Source organism: Neurospora tetrasperma (assembly GCF_000213175.1).
Source record: "Neurospora tetrasperma FGSC 2508 unplaced genomic scaffold NEUTE1scaffold_4, whole genome shotgun sequence".
Classification (NCBI taxonomy): domain Eukaryota; kingdom Fungi; phylum Ascomycota; class Sordariomycetes; order Sordariales; family Sordariaceae; genus Neurospora; species Neurospora tetrasperma.
Window position 1 is genome coordinate 1906708 of NW_009799102.1, and position 16746 is coordinate 1923453.

Here is a 16746-nt window from a genome sequence, read left to right on the forward strand (position 1 = left end):
TGTCAGTTGTTATGTCCTTCGATCCAGCAAGCCGTCCTTCTACCTGCACGTCCGTGGCCCAGCTTGTTCGTCGGTGGCTCGTGGCTAAAGATTTCTTATTCAGAATGGGTTCGGTGTGATGGAACTGCAGCACATGATAAGGCATTCGAGGCATTGGTCAAGCAGGCCGAGTTATTGATCCACGCATGGCTTGCAACTAATTTGTAGAATTACGGTGTGGCTGTCCGCAAAAGCACTCACCACGACGCTTACGCAGTGACGGGGAAGGTAGAGTTAAACCTAGAGCCACCCAAGTGTGGCCACATCGTCTTCAATGTGATGTTTGGGCAGCGAGCAGAAGCTTGTTGTGCATCGTTCGCATGGACTGCCCAGGAAGAATACAAGGCCGATGAACTGATACGTTTGATGTTTCGTTCAACACTGGTAGCTCCCTTTTAGCAAGCAGAACTAATGGGTGAACATTGGATTGCTTCTTGCACAGTCCAGTACTTGTTAGGTCTTCAAAAGCTAGCCAGACGGTCGGGTTTGAAGACCTGGCGAGGAGGTACCATGAATCAGTCGTTGTTGTCCACACTTGTAGTTTCCTAAACTGCTTCAAAATAAACCCTTATACCGGATGGATGGGAGTCTTGTAATATGCATCTTTAGTAAATGCAACCACAAACAGCGCTGCTTCCCCATGAAATTACCTCACTTTACCTAGAGCTTGACTTGCCGCACCGTCCCTAATGTCCTCATGCACCCTTTTCAGCTGGCATAATTACAAGTCGTTTTTACGTATAACTTACTGTATTCTCGATGCTTCAGGCTATTATACTGCGCTTAGTTATAAGGGTATAAAAGTATTTGAATACAGTTAATTGTAAAGTACGAGCGCTTCGCTGTTAGTAGTCTGAATGAGTGCAGTCGATTTGGGGGGTGTAAATGTGGTTGTGTAGCGATGTTTCTGTACAGAAATGTGGCCTTGACTGTGCGGCGCATATTGAAATCGTCAAGTTTTATTGATATACGATTGGATGTTACATGACATTCTAAAAGTGGGTTTTACTATACAAAACGCGGAGTTTTACATGTCAGCTGTCATCGGTTGGCATGTGGGGAAAAAAGGGTGCGCGAAGTCAAAATAGGGTGCATGAGGACATCAGGGACGGTGCGGCAAGTTAAGCTCTTTACCTAATTTGATGAAAGTTAACAAGTCCTCTGTAATTACTACTTTGCACAGACCACTTTCTGAGCCGTGCGATTAGAAGTAATAGTTTCATTGCTAACATCACGTCCAGTCGCGTCAGTCCCTCATCAACCCACGCCCTCTCCTATAACTACAGGAAGCCGGCATTAGTCTGCCAAATCAGCCCTCTACACCAACCAAGGTACTTGATATTTGCTGGATATCCTTTTATTCCCCCAGCTAGGGACTTTCAAGTAGCATACTTCGTCAAAACCATCAAACTCAGCAGTTAAAAAGGTGCGTTGAGATATTCTCACTTGTGGCAGATATTGCGACTAATAGGCCCCAGATTCACTCTGTTGGATGACGACAATTTTCATCCTAATCTGGCATTAAATCTCAATCTGCTTTACCGCGAACTTGATCGAGGGAAAAGTGGAAAGGATGCCCTACGATCCGGACCTTTATCCGGATGACGACCCTATCGACAACTTCAATTATGATCCTAAGGACGATTATGATGAGCTGGGCGATGACTATGACCCGGATCTAGACCCAAACCAACAAAGGGATCACGAAGAGGACGTGGATGAGTTCTACGATGCAGAAGACGTGGAGGATGAACCACCACTACAAGCGCCCGCCAAAGTTCCCCAACATCCGAGGCGAGCTACGCTCTCGCCTTTGCAACCCTCAAGATCTGAGCGACATGCGACGCCAACATCGACATCTGTCCGCGATGGAACACCGAGGTCAGCTCGGGTCGCCGTCATGCTCCCGGTAAGCGTGAAGAAGGAGGCCTATATCAGCATCCCAGATGTTGCATCAGACGAGGAGGAGGAGGAGGAGGAGGAGGAGAAGACGGAAGAAGGAGATACAATGGTTGGCAATTTCGTGACATCAGACCTGATGCCTCCCACTCCAAAGAGGCGAAGAATCACAGAGCGGCCATCGACGAAACCTACTCCCACTGTTGCCGCACCCAACTATGTGCCGCCGAAGGTTCAACCACCACCATTTCCGATACCAGATATTCCAGCACCAGTACCCCTGGTCAATCCAACAAAGAAACGAGGGCGGCCGTTCGGATGGAGACCAGGCTTGTCCTATGCCGCAATGCGAGGAAATCCCGTGCCTCCTCCTAGACCCAAAGTTCCGAAACAACCCAAAGCGCCAAGTGAGGTCAAGCGCAGAGGCCGTCCACCCAAGAAGCCCCATGAGTTGCCTAGAGAAATTTTCTCCAAACTCACGCCCAGGTACATCCGCTTCCTCTGCGAATGGGAGGGATGCCCGGCCGAGCTGCACAACTTTGAGACTCTACGGAAACACGTTTTGGTTGTACACGGCGATTACAGACAACCTCATCAACACCATCTACTTTCAGCAAGAGAACAACCACAAGAGCCCAAGACTTGCAAATGGGCTTCCTGCCACAGCAAGCGTCTCCAATCCGAGCTGCCACCTCTCACCCTACCCACCAAATCCCACTTCGAAGCCCACGTCAACGAAAGCCATCTGATACCTTTCCTCTGGCACGTCGGCGACGGCCCCCGCAACACCAGCATCGAGTCTCCCCTCTCCGAGAAGCCCCTGACCATAACATCGGCCCTCCCATCACAACCGTCATCGTCATCATCCATCTCTCACCTCGATTTTACAACAACCACCACCACCACCACCACCACCGCCACCACTTCCACCGCCATCAAACTCCAACCACTACCACCCTACCTCTTCGACGCCTCCGGCAACCAAGTAACCTCCTCCGTCCGCGACCAGCTTTACGAAAACGACGACGACAAACGCCGCCGCCGCGTGCGCCTGGAGCAAGTGCATTTCCTGAGAGACGAGAACGCAGCCCCGGAGCCAGTTTACACGCAGGCCGAGCGGGACGCAATGGAGGCGAGCTTGGCGGCCAAGAAGAAGAAGCAGGATGAGTTTTGGGAGTACTACGAGAAAGTGATGGGACCCGTGGTAGAGGTGACGGTGCTTGCAGCGGACCAGGAGGACCTGGAGGTCCCGGAGAATCCTTCTGGAAACCTGGGCAAGGAGGTTAAGAGGAAGATGTTGAGTTGTGGGTGGGATCCGCAGTGGAGGGGGTTGTATCAGGATTGATTTTTTTTAAGCGGGAGGGGGAAGGGGAAAGGGGGATGAAGGATGGAAGGAGATGGGTGAATGTACTTCTGGTTGCGTGTGTGTTGTTGGGGTGGAAAGTGGTGGAAAAGGTAGGGGCATATTGTTTGTATACTTATGTACCTTCACACCTTCTTAACATAGCAAGCGATACTCAAGTGAAGGGCTCCAAATGTTCGTATCATGCCATAGCTTGCAGTAAGTTCTTGGTACTGTTTTTTGCCTTGATATGAGTTGATATTCACCTATAGATATATTTCGCTATAAATGACAGCAACGCTGGCTCTTAGATGACACGCTACCAGGGGTAAACTCCCCATGGGAGAGTACCCAGGACTTGCATGAAAAGATGGACTTTGAGCGAAATGGAGCGGATGACGTTCTGGTTCACGGCCGAACACACTATTCAGCCACTAGACTACATCGAGACAATAATATTCACTTGGAGTAGACACTAAGCTGACCGAATTTCTTGCGTTGATGAATTTGCAACGTAAACTGAAGCTCGAAGTACTTCCATGATGTGAATTCCGGAGAACCTTCTAAATTGTCGCAATTTGTATAATAGATAAAATTACTAGGAAAACACTTTAGCGCTGGATATTTGTCTTTGCAATGTAACGCTTTAAAAGAGGTTTTTGGGGCGGGTACTTTGCGACATTCTGAGATGCAGAGTGAAAAGCTTGGAGACTAGAGAGACATGTCGAAGAAGACGAGGAAGAGCTAACTAGGTGAATTGCCCTATACCTCTATGCTTGGGTTCTTGACCTGGCTGGGACCTGGATACCAACCCCCACTCAGCGATGGGAATGTATCACGATACCAGTGCATGCGTACACTACATACACAGTCAGAGTCTACTGGAAGGTGACAAACAGTAGACTGAGGAAACTTGATGAATTTGGTCTTTCCGGGGTAGGCTTGGCTTCCCCAGCTTGACGGGGATCGGTCAACGTGGAACTTGAGGTTGGTTACTTGGCTATCTGGTTGCCTGCGTTAAACACCAATTTGGGTGATGAGTACCTAGTGTAAGACCTCGCTAAAAGCGACCAGATTTCGGACAGTAACTGCCGGGACGGGTTATGCTCCGAGCTGTCGCCAACGGGAAGTGCGCATATACTGTATCTATTAGACATTGTAATAAAAGAGGACTTCCATAGATACTTGTCTCTGATGTCCCAGCCTTTCCATCATCCATCTGCAAGTCCTCGACAGCGCTCGACAGTCTGGATCCATCAAAGACGTTGCCAAGCCCTGCGAGGTGTGGTGGCGGGAAGACAGGGACCAAAGAATTGCGATCCAACAGAAACCAGTGTTTTTAGAAGGTAGTGTAGAGACGGCTGGTACTGAGACATGATGCTCGTACGCTAGGTGTTGCGAGGCTGCTTTACACATCTTCGCTGCTGTGGATTTGAAGCTGGCCATGAGCCTCATGATGGACCAGACGGGTTGGGGGTTTTGCCTTGCTGATAAATGCAGTTTTCAATGGATGACAGATGGCGTGCCATTGATGCCGAAATGACTGGACGAGAACCCTTCAACTTGGAAAGAAGGCGCAGTTCAAATGGTCGGGACTCCGATCGTTCTCATCGCTCCAGTCGGCGTGCGCCGGAAGGTCCCGTAACACTCCACCAACCTGAGGAATCCAGAGGAGACCTTGGAAACAGGCAGTCTCCTTGGAGTCTTTGGACACCATGTTTCGACCTTCCGCCAATAAGTAAACCTGTGGTTGCTGCACTAGCAGAACATCACCACATTAGAGTGCTTGCCAGCTAGCCGGAGGTACCTCTAAGTAGAGGTAGGCGGATGATGGGGAACAACGCTGGTGTCACTGTGTGTTTAGCAACCAGCCCGTTGCACCATAATGGAAGAAACCCGAAGCGAAACAGCTTTCGCGGAGTGCCCAACAGCGACGCCTGCAGCCCCATTGGACGGCGTCCTGGAAGTGGAAGGTGCCTGGCCGCCAGCATTCGTAAACAAGTGGGCACACACCCAGACGCAACTGGCTCGGTCCGGACATTTCTTGTTAGACTTGTCATCTGTTATCCACTCTGCCATCCACTCTTTCGACATCCCTCTCTACGGGCCACTACCACCGGCCACCCCAGGCACTGCCTACTACTGCTGCCACTCAGACCGGAGGAACTGCCAGGCCACCCGCTGCACCCAGCACCCTCCACTGCATTGGCAACTCGCGCACTCGCAGTCCAGTGCACCTTGGCCCCCCCCGTCTTTCCCCCTTCCTCCCATCCACAAGTCGCATCATGGACTCGTCTTCATGAGCATTACATCACAAGGATGCCGTCCACAAAGAACGCCAACGGCGAAGGCCATTTCCCCTCGCGCATCAAGCAATTCTTCCGCATCAATTCCGGCTCCAAAGACCACAAGGACCGCGATGCCCACACCACCTCCAGCTCCCACGGCGGAGCACCACGCGCCGACGCCAAGACGCCCTCCGGCTTCCGTCAATCCCGTTTCTTCAGCGTCGGCCGCCTTCGCAGCACCACCGTCGTGAGCGAGGGCAATCCGCTCGACGAATCCATGAGTCCGACCGCACACGCGAACCCGTATTTTGCCCACCAGGGCCAACCGGGCCTGCGCCATCACAATGACGGCTCGGTTCCGCCCAGCCCGCCCGACACGCCCTCACTCAAGGTCGACGGCCCCGAAGGCTCGCAGCAGCCCACGGCGGCCACAAAAGAAGAGCTTGCGAGGAAACTGAGGAGAGTCGCCAGTGCTCCCAACGCTCAAGGCCTGTTTTCAAAGGGTCAGGGCAACGGCGAGCGCCCTGCCACGGCCGAACTCAGCAAGGAGCCGCTCGAGGAGAGCAAGGATTCCAACACCGTCGGTTTCGCAGAGCAAAAGCCCAACAACGATTCCTCCACAAGTCTGGCTGCGCCCGATGCCGATGGTCTCGGAGCGCTGCCTCCTCCCATCCGTCAGTCGCCGCTCGCCTTCCGCCGAACATACAGCTCCAACTCCATCAAGGTCCGCAACGTTGAGGTCGGCCCCCAGAGTTTCGACAAGATCAAGTTGATTGGCAAGGGCGATGTCGGCAAGGTATATCTAGTCAAGGAGAAGAAGAGCGGGAGGTTATATGCCATGAAGGGTACGTCTTCGCGTCCGTTCGGTACAATGTCTCACCCCTTACTAACAAAGCAACACAGTTCTGAGCAAGAAGGAAATGATCAAGCGTAACAAGATCAAGAGAGCCTTGGCCGAGCAGGAAATTCTCGCGACAAGCAACCATCCCTTCATCGTGACCCTGTATCACTCCTTCCAATCCGAGGACTACCTTTACCTTTGCATGGAATACTGCAGCGGTGGCGAGTTCTTCAGAGCTCTACAGACACGTCCCGGCAAGTGTATCCCCGAGGACGATGCTCGCTTCTACGCCGCAGAGGTGACTGCTGCGCTTGAATACCTGCATCTTATGGGATTCATCTACCGGGATCTCAAGCCAGAGAGTACGTTTCCACTTTTCCCACCTTTCATCATGCCGATCATTTCGCATAACTAACTGTCGATCATCACAGATATCCTACTGCATCAGTCTGGACATATCATGCTTTCAGATTTCGATCTGTCCAAGCAGTCCGACCCGGGCGGCAAGCCAACCATGATTATTGGCAAGAACGGCACGAGTACGTCGTCGTTGCCGACCATCGATACCAAGTCATGCATAGCAAACTTCCGCACAAACTCCTTTGTGGGCACAGAAGAGTATATCGCACCAGAAGTGATTAAGGGCAGTGGGCATACTAGTGCAGTCGACTGGTGGACGCTCGGAATTCTCATCTACGAAATGCTGTACGGTACTACCCCCTTCAAGGGTAAGAACCGTAACGCAACGTTCGCCAACATCCTCAGGGAAGATATTCCCTTCCCTGACCATGCCGGCGCGCCGCAAATATCAAAGTAAGTCTCCCATACTTGTCAACGCTTTCTGCCCTGACTACTTGCTAACCTTGAATCATCAGCCTTTGCAAATCCCTCATACGCAAATTGCTTATCAAGGACGAGAACCGTCGTCTAGGTGCCCGTGCTGGTGCATCCGACATCAAGACTCATCCCTTCTTCCGGACGACACAATGGGCTCTGATCCGTCACATGAAGCCGCCCATTGTCCCGAACCAAGGTCGCGGCATTGATACACTGAACTTCCGCAACGTCAAGGAAAGTGAGAGCGTGGATATCAGCGGGTCCAGGCAGATGGGCCTTAAAGGGGAACCTCTCGAAAGTGGGATGGTAACACCAGGCGAGAATGCCGTTGATCCATTCGAAGAGTTCAACAGCGTTACATTACATCACGACGGGGATGAAGAGTACCATTCTGATGCTTATGAGAAACGATGAGGGAGTTTCGGGAGGTCCCAACTCCTGGTCGTTTTTATTGAGGGCATTTTCAGCTGGTGAGGATCGCAATCAATTGATGGCTCCGTCATCTCTCGCGCCTCTGCCTTGCGTTCTGTCGCAGGGCGCGTCCCATGGCGACACTCATTTGGCGCTCTGCACTGTGTTTCCTGTTATCTGTTTTACTACTTGCAGAGCTGAAACATACCTGCCTGCAGCGTAGTTTCTCGTTCTTCTCGTTCACACATCTCACTCACTTTAAACTGACACGTGGACACGAGTGCTCAGAGGACTTTGTTTAAGGGGTTTGGCTCACCATATTCATTTCCATCTTCATTTGAAGGAGTTTCATGGCGGTGGCGTTTTCTTTTTCTGTTTGCTTTTTCTTTTTCTTTTTTTGGAAGGGAAGTTCAGGGTGAAGAAAGGATTGAAAGAAACCAGCGCAGTTGTGCAGATCTAGCAAAGATTTATTGTTATACGGCATATAACTTATTGGAGGAGAGAAAAACAGTCGGTGCTATTCGATGGGAGAGTGGCGATGAGCGGGAAAAAGTATCTAGTCATGAGATATTGGAAATATTCGGTGTAGCACGAATAGAATTGCGCAGTAAATACAACGATGGTGTACGATGCGAGGACTTGACCTGGAGCCATACGCAATTCCTTGAAGCCCAATGAAGCTACATCTTTGCCGAGGGTCATCCACTCCACGACAACACTCAATCAGTCTTATTTGGAGAAGAAGACGATGGACACTCGACAGTTGCAGACCGAGTTCGTCTTGGCCGCTCTGTTGCTTCGACATCGCTGAAGCGGAAATTTGACGAGTGGCATTTGGATGCGGATATCTGCTGTGTGACCACCGTCGCTCATGGTCGCCTTCCCTGATTGTCTGCAACCAGCCTATGCTTGGTAGGTAGCTCTCTCCCAAGCTGCGTTGACCAGATGCATAGATGACAGTCCCGTTGTGAAATGGTCGGGTGGCCACGGTGTTCGAGGAAGTGCTGGAAGTACTTGCCGATTTTGAGAGATAAGCACAATATATCGCGGTAATGATGGCATCAAGCGGAAAGCAGCAACCGGAATTATGAATGCACATTAGTACCTCTAGGCACCACCTAGGTCACTCGAGCCTCTCAACAGACATTCGAACAGAAGCAACGATGAAACTAGCATCACTGATTGCAAGACGCCATGACAGTTCCAAGCACCTTCTGCGTAAAGACATTCAATGATGGAAGGACCATCAACATGGACACAGGAAGGAAGGAGCCTTTACAGCAGCAGTGAAAGTGCGTTGGGCTGTTCTCGTCATTCTTCGTCCTCACGAAAAGCCCTTCGTCCCCGATAACCAACCTGTCAACATCGATGTGTGGCAGCCCCCAGCCCAACGGAGGTTTTGCAAGACCCCGACACGACATGGACTCGGCCGAAGAGCAGAACAATGCCCACGAGGCCGTATACAAGCATCAGCTGCATCATCAACAGAAACCGCCTCGCGATGCCTCTTCCCCCTTCTACCACCAGCGTTTGAGCTCCTTTGCCTCTCCCCTCCACGAGTTCGAGACATCGCCCGCCTATATCCTAGAATGGGATCCCAAGAAACAATGCCGGAGGACGATTGTCGGCAGTCCAGATGATCTGCGTGAGTTGATATCGGGCATGGACAAGGACGGAACTGTTACCTTGTTTGTTTTTCATGGCCTCCCTGCGAATTACGTCGACATTCTCCGCAACAGCGAGGAGCTCAGCATTGACTCCGCATTCCTGGATGCACATGCTACCCGGAGAAGCTACTGTTCACGCTCTGGTTTGACCCTTCCACGCAGACGAGGTCACTCGAACATCAGAAGTGCCGAAGCAGGTTGCTTTGCGCAGTTTGAGTACCCCGAGCTTATACAAGGATTCGATTGTACCTCGATGTCCAGACGGGAGATTCATCACGGCTCCGGAGCGGGTCTTGATGGTCTTGATCTGATGGTCACTGACCCAAAGGTCCTACCTTTGACAGAAGACGGGAAGACGCCGAAAGGATTGGCGGCAGCCTTCAACCGAGCATCTCTCTGGATTAGTTCTACTCGGCAACAGAACCCTCGGGCTGGAGTACTGTTCCTCGATAAGCCGCTGTGGAGGGATGCTGCTCCGTCACATTTACGGAAGGCGTCGTTTCCTACGACCAAGAAGACTAGCCCGGTCATGGAAGCACAGAGACCCCGAGTTGCTGCCCCCGACGGGTATGACAATCGTGAAGATGAAGAGGTTCCATGCCTGGAGGACTTGGTTTACGAAATGCTCTGCCACAACTCCAATGAAAACACGCAGGTGGTTGATCCAGCAAGCTTCATTGCGAATGTCCTGTCCGACATTGTCTACAATCACTGGCTCGAGTTGTTCGAAGTTTTGGCGCCCCCGACAGCGTCGCAGCCGAAGTTGATCGAAAGAGAAGTATCGAAGAGCATCACTCTCTATTGGTATATGGTGCAATCACTTGAGCGAAACGCCGACTTCACTCCTTTCTATGCCGACCGCAATGGCCATATCAAGGGGTGCGACAGAGGTTCCTCATCTGGATCGGAATGGAAGACGCTGCTTTCTCGAGCTAAGCGCCGAATCGCTCTTCTCAATGCATCACCAGGCGTCCCTATTCTCTTACCTATCCCCACGCCTCCCGAAAACCCACCAACATGCGTGACCCAGGAGAAGGTCAAGCCGCCGAAAAAGAGATCAACGGCCATGGGCTTTACAGCTAAGGTCACAAACATTCCTCTATCCAGGACGACAACACCCGGTGACAACCTGAACCGGATAGCAACATATGCAAGCCTGACACCTCAACGCAGCCATCTTCATCGTATCAGCTCCCACCAGCATGGTACATCCAACAGATTATCTGCCGATAACCAACGGGCCCTCGAACGTATCTCCTATCTAGGTGGAATCCTACTTCCATTTCCCATTGTCTCTGGGATTCTCTCCATGGGCGACGAGTACGGACCGGGCGCTCCCAAGTTCTTTATCTTCTGGGCGGCAGTCATTCCGCTTTCTATCGTTGCCTGCCTGATCATTTACGCGGACATAGTCCGTAAGGCTGAGGTTTGGGTTGAGGTTGCCACTGAACGGGTGGTAGTCAGTTCACTGTCGAGTGCGGCTGCAGTGTTTCCTTACCCCCTTCCTGATCTTCCTGTGGGGGTAAATATTGATGACACAGGTGACACTTGTGGGGCTGGAGTTACCGATATGGATCGGAACAGAGGTGGAGGGGATACGGAAGAAACACCCCCAAAGGACTTCCTATCCTTGAAGACATGGCGCTGGTGGATCGGAAAACTTATCTGGCAAAAGCACAGACGGATGAAGAGACAGATGGAGATGCGACGTCATCCAACCCATGATCATGGCACGGAAGTTAACCTGGATCAAGAGGAAGGTGGCAGCTATGCTCATCAAAGAGGACAGACTGACGAGGAGCAAACAGTCGGAATCAACCCTTTCGTGGGAAGCACAGACAGAACTGGGTTTTATCCTCCGCCCGATACTGCTTCACCGACTGCTCAACCATTCTCTCAAACGGATCCCCACAAACAACGTCCATCTTTACCGCCGTCTTTCCAACTGCCGACGGCTACAGGCAGTCACTATGGCGATAGCAATATTCAAGACAATGGTCAGGTACTGAACGAGGAGACTGTCGACACAACCCCCATTACACCACTCTCACCCGGCCACGTCCATTTGATGATGATGCCCCCTGGGATGACGCTAGCACAAACTATGAGTTACCCTAATCCTCAGAGACGTGTGGGATTTGATGCAGACACGGAAACCGAGACCACTCAGATGGATGAGTCAGAAGAGGGATCGGTGTCAGGAGAAGCGCTACCTCGCGTGATACTGGAGATGACACCATCCAACGGAATCAAGCCGAAGGCGTGGAAAAGACAGGAACTGGGCTGGTATGGTGCTGTCAAAAGGATTGTGAACCCCAAGCAGCTGAGAGCGCTGGAGGATGTGCCGGTGGGCGTGGAGGCGCACGAAAGACAAAAGAGTTCGGCCAGTGGAATAAGGAGGAGGAAGACTAGGACCTACTGATGTCTTATCCCTGAGAAGATCTGCAAATGCCGCTCGATTGTATCCCGTTGAGGATGGTTCCATGATATCTGTCTATGGTAATGGGTGTGCAACGTCTGGGAGTCGCCATGACTTGATTGATACTTTTTCAGAATATTATTAGCAGAGCACGGGCTGGTTGTATATCTTATGCTGCCCAAGACCGATAAAGAACAAAAAGAAAACGGGTAAGGGATAGGATGAAGGTTGTAATCAAGGGTGTGTATGTCAAGGGTCATATTGGGACAATGTACGAAGGTGATGTGAGTAGATCTGCTGTCTACAGGTCCAGAAAAACCTCGAGGGACACCAAAACAAAGCGTTTACTGTATTGTAACTTGAGTACCGTACACAGTGTAATTTAGCACTTACCAAGACGCTGTAATTACACCGACCACATGCTTCCCATCAAAGTTCCTGCACTGCGCGTCCAATCGCGACTGTCTTCTGTTTCACCCATCAACAACTTCACTCCCGTCAGCTCTCTCCATTAAACCTCACGTCTCCATAAGTCTAATTTCGAAAGCAACCTAGCTTTTCAATCAATCCATGCAACTTGACAAGTATACACTGTAATCCAAAAGTCAACCCCAAAAACACATCTTCACCAAATGGAGCAACAACAACAATCAAACTCCCTCCTCAACTCCCCACCAGAACTCACACCAACAGAACAAGATGTTCTTGACGAATACGAGCGTTTGGCAGAGAACATGAAGAAGGTACACCAATTCAAGTTTTCTTTCTTCACCAACTATACACTAAATACCCTGTTCCAACCCCCCCGCTTCCCTCCTTCACCTTCACCATAATATATAAATAACCATTCACTAACAATCATCATTGATACTACTAGCTTGCCTCAGTACTAGATACGCTGGCCTCCCAGCCCTCCGTCGCAATTCTCGATGGACTAAGGGAGCTGGAGCGCAAGACCAGTTTGGTGTTTACCCTTATGAAGGCGAGCGTTTATAGTATTGTTTTGCAGCAGGAGATTGATTGGGGTGGCCCTGCTGCTGGGGAGAATGGTGGTGGTGGTGGTGGTGGTGGTGGTGGCGACGGACCTGGAGGGGCGGGGAGTGGTGTTGGGGAGCAATCGTGAAAGAAGAGGAAGAGCACTGGCGGGAGAGATGCGTGGGAGTGAGAGAGAAAGAGAGAGAAAAAGAGAGAGAGAGAGAGAGAGAGAGGAAGGGAAGAATGCCGTTTCATTGGTGGTGAAGATGGATAACAGGGTATTATGCGACATACGACTATGGCCGGCATCGGACAAAGAACGAGGGACAACTTTCGGCCAGAGACAGAGGAGTAATATGCTTGTGGGCTGGATGTGCCGAACAGAGGAAAGGGAGGAGAGGGAATATCGAGGAGACAGTCCCTTTTGGACGCCGAAACAAGCGAGCAACATCATCCAACTTGGGCCTACCACGCAATGTTCCCCAAATCGCATGGATATATAACCAACACATATCGGACAGCCACCCATCCACCAACATAACAGGTATGTGGTTTTCCGCTCAGTTTCATGGTCTTCAGTATAACGTAATGTACATATATTTACAGATTAGAAACAAGCAGCGCACATCCATGAAACAAAATTTGGGGGGAATAATACAATGCTTCTTCTTCTTGTTCTTTTTTCTTCTTTTGCGCTTTGCTTAGTATACAGACCCGCCATAGTAAACCTTGCGAACATCGACGAGCTTCTTTCCCCTACCGATGGCGAGATCTTCAGGGTTGGGCTGGCTGAGAAGGGCCTGGTAGGTGGCCTTTACTGTGTTCATGGGGTTGCGTGACCGCAGGAACTTTGCGCTGAGGTCACGAATGCCGGCGGCGCGGCACATTTCAAAGATACGATGGGAGACGCGGAGACCGAATCCTGGACAAATTTCAGATGTTAGTGGGATACAAGTACAATTTGAAAGAAGAAGAAGAAGGGGGCGCGGGGGGAGGAGGAACGAAAACGACCAAGACATACCAGGAGGACGCGAGTTCAGGCGCACAATGGTGCCTGACACCTTGGTGGTGACCTCGCCATAAATGGTCCTGTTTTCATAGCGGGGGATGGGCTGCATGTTTTGGATGGCCAACAGAGTGGCTTTTTCAACAGCGATGGATGCTTCAACCGACTTCGCCATGCCGAGACCGAGCCAGCCGTCGCCGTTTCCGGCAATGACCATGACCGAGTCGCTGGCAATCTTGCCTAGACGGGTCTGGTTCACAACGCGACGATGGACCAGCTTCTTAGTCTTGAGCTGGAGAATCTGACGGACCGACATGCCCGTCCGCTTCTTCAGCTCCTGATACTGACCCTTGTCATCGAGACCGTCGTCGGCAGGGTCGATCGCGTTCCTGTACTTGCCCTCCACGCCGGGGACCTTATCGGGAAGGGCGGGCGCCAGCGACGAGTTGGCCTGCAGGTTGTTGTCGGTCATGGACGAGCGCTCCAAAATGTACGACAGAATGTCGCCGTCGGTAGGACCGGTCGCGTTGGCGGCGGCCTTGGCGTCGGCGTCCTTCTGATCCTTGAGGTAGGCCCAGAACTTGGTAAAAGCTTCGTCCCGGACGTCCTTGGGCCACTGCCCCTCAGGCTTCTCAAAAAACTCCTCCGGTACGAAGTCCCTCAGCTTCTTCATCCTGTGCGTCGGCTCGCCCCGGCGGATCTCGTCAGCCCAGTTGATCAGGTCCTGAGTGAACTCGTCAACGTCCATGAAGCGCGCTTTGTGGCTGGGGGGCGCCGAGCGGCGAGCGCGCTTGTCGATGATAGGTTGTATCTCGCTAAAGTCGTCGATGTAGGGCATGCGGTACGGGTCGACGCGCAGACGACCTTGTATCGTCAGGTCCCTGGGATCGATGGCAGCCTCGGCGGCTTCGATGGCCTCCATATGTTCGGCGGGGTAGTTGTGGGCGAGGGCGGCCTTCTCATCTTCCGTGTACTCGGCGAACTTCTTCTTGGTAAAACTCTCGATCTTTGCGTCCGAGGTCAGGCCCATCTCGACGGCACGGACATTCTTGAAGCGCGACCGCCTCCGGGCCTCGAGGTGGGCGGAGCTGTGGAATTGGGACTGTTGCTGCTGCTGGGCGGCGGGACATGTCGACGCGGCCGGGGTGGAAGCTGCCGGTGCAGCGACCGGGACAGTGGCGGCCAGACGCCGGGAGAGGAAACTCCGGGCAGCGAAGCGTGCCGCACTCATGGTTGGCAAGCGGGAACTGACTGGGCTGGGCGAGGCCGGAGGAGTGGAAGGTGGTGGGAGGACGGGAGGGGAGGACTGGTTGTTGGGGGTCCCCCAATGGAGGCAGCTGGTTTCCTTTCCTTCGCGGTTGTGAGAACCCTCAGAGCCGGACGTCCCTCGTCGAGTCTATTTCGCGGCTCTACATACTATTTTTTGGAGACCTGACTGGCGCCCGCCAATCCGATTTGGCCTGCGACGGAATCGATCCGACCGGTCCCCAGCAATTTTTTGGTGGCCCGAGCTTCCCAGAGCTCCCGCTACGTCCCGCACTCGAACCGCCCGGCCACGGCAATCCTTCAGGCACATTGGGGCCCGAAGGGAGCCAGGCCGGACGAGCTGCCCCGTTCTCTGCTTACGTAAGGTGTTCATGTGCTTGGGGACCCTTCTTCTGTCGCAGCTCAGCGAGCCTGAAACAGCACACCCGACACCCAAACGAACCCCTAACAATTGAACCTCTCTTGCCGCCCATGTTGGCGCGCCGTCGGTCGCCTGACATCTCGACTTGTGCCTCTCCTCAATGTGACGTCCTTGGTTTCATCTTCCTGGTAGGTTCTGGCTCTTGCGAGAAAAAGGAGGGACCGTGAGTATCTTTTCGTCGCCAGTATTTTCGACGTTCTGACTTTCCTTGTTTTTTCTTTTTTTTTTATTCTGAATCTTTTGATCTGCTTGTCCACTTTCCACAAGCTGCGACTGTGAATAACTTCATCACACGCGTTGCTCTCTCTCTCTCTCATTGTCACGCGGCGAAAGCAAAGCCAACCACAGATCAAGGATCATACCAATTACCAATTTTAATATCATCGCAACTTCTTAATTCAATTTCAGCCAAACGCCCTGGCGGCTACATACTCTCAAGACAAGATACCATTGCACGTCTCATCCTCATCGGCCATCATCAATATCATCATCGCATAATTCCCGAGCACAGCATCTGCCACAACTAACCGACACATCACATCACACACTCTTGTCCTTCCATAATTCGAATAACAAGCCAACCACCGCAATCATGGGCCAATTCGACTGGTTTCTCAAAATCGGCGCCACCCCGCAAGCTGTCGCCGTGCTCAACGACCAGCCCATCCTCTTCACCATTCTCATCGTCGTGCTCATCGCCGTCATCCTCGAATGCGTGCTGATGTGGTACATCCACTATGCCACGATGAAGCCGGAGCAGCGGGCGGCTAAGAATAAGAAAAAGAAAGCGGGCACGGGAGATAATAAAAACGCTGCGCCGGGTGGGGGGAGGTGAGAGGATGGTCCGAGAGGAGATGAATTGACGAGGTAGGATGAAATGGCTAGGGTGGATGAAATGAGATGAAAGGCTAGTATTGCCGAGGTGTTCTGAGGATATGTGGGAATGGAAGCTGCGGGCTGAGCAAGGAGTATGCGGACGGGAAGAGAGCAGCGGAGGTCAAATTCGACAATGATGGGCGATGAGGGAAAGAGCGGGAAGCTATCGATGGACGAAGGGACTATTTCTGGGGAATTGCGACCGCGATCTCGACGGATGGACAAACACATGCTCTTTTCCAACGCGAGAGACGCACTATGCCGGTCGTATCCGAGCCTCATAGTTATCTGGGATGCGAGCAACGCACAGGAGAGGGTGCCCCACAAATGGATATGCTTCTTGGTCTCCTGGTGGGGGAAAACGCCAGGGAAGAAAGCGACGTCACTTTTTGATGCTCGCAAATATCTGGAACTGACTGATTGCCCAACGGATTGTATGCTATGGATAGGCTATCTGGA

At 52.0% G+C, this 16746-nt stretch overlaps 6 protein-coding genes across 6 annotated transcripts; 5 read left to right on the forward strand and 1 right to left on the reverse strand.

The window, feature by feature from the left end:
• Window positions 1-1612: 1612 nt before the first annotated feature.
• Window positions 1613-3475, forward strand: NEUTE1DRAFT_65254 (uncharacterized protein; the record flags this gene model as incomplete). Its single annotated transcript, XM_009853872.1, has 1 exon — window positions 1613-3475. One exon carries the CDS (start codon window positions 1613-1615, stop codon window positions 3281-3283), a length of 1671 nt encoding a protein of 556 aa, XP_009852174.1.
• A 2124-nt stretch (window positions 3476-5599) lies between these two features.
• NEUTE1DRAFT_65256 (Serine/threonine-protein kinase nrc-2) lies at window positions 5600-8293 on the forward strand (the record flags this gene model as incomplete). Its single annotated transcript, XM_009853873.1, has 4 exons — window positions 5600-6413; window positions 6472-6771; window positions 6841-7222; window positions 7285-8293. The coding sequence occupies 4 exons, from the start codon at window positions 5600-5602 to the stop codon at window positions 7658-7660; spliced, it is 1872 nt and encodes a 623-aa protein (XP_009852175.1).
• A 783-nt stretch (window positions 8294-9076) lies between these two features.
• On the forward strand, window positions 9077-11746 carry NEUTE1DRAFT_130498 (uncharacterized protein; the record flags this gene model as incomplete). The annotated part of the gene is made up of 1 exon (XM_009853874.1): window positions 9077-11746. The coding sequence occupies one exon, from the start codon at window positions 9077-9079 to the stop codon at window positions 11744-11746; it is 2670 nt and encodes an 889-aa protein (XP_009852176.1).
• Window positions 11747-12384: 638 nt separating this feature from the next.
• On the forward strand, window positions 12385-12770 carry NEUTE1DRAFT_18544 (uncharacterized protein; the record flags this gene model as incomplete). Its single annotated transcript, XM_009853232.1, has 2 exons — window positions 12385-12486; window positions 12621-12770. Coding segments are annotated over 2 exons (252 nt in total), but the record flags the coding sequence as incomplete, so codon positions are not given.
• Window positions 12771-13362: 592 nt separating this feature from the next.
• Window positions 13363-15043, reverse strand: NEUTE1DRAFT_130499 (uncharacterized protein; the record flags this gene model as incomplete). The annotated part of the gene is made up of 2 exons (XM_009853875.1): window positions 13363-13640; window positions 13740-15043. 2 exons carry the CDS (start codon window positions 14953-14955, stop codon window positions 13420-13422), a joined length of 1437 nt encoding a protein of 478 aa, XP_009852177.1.
• Window positions 15044-16003: 960 nt separating this feature from the next.
• Window positions 16004-16695, forward strand: NEUTE1DRAFT_130500 (uncharacterized protein; the record flags this gene model as incomplete). Its single annotated transcript, XM_009853876.1, has 2 exons — window positions 16004-16242; window positions 16344-16695. 2 exons carry the CDS (start codon window positions 16004-16006, stop codon window positions 16432-16434), a joined length of 330 nt encoding a protein of 109 aa, XP_009852178.1.
• Between the last annotated feature and the right edge of the window lie 51 nt (window positions 16696-16746).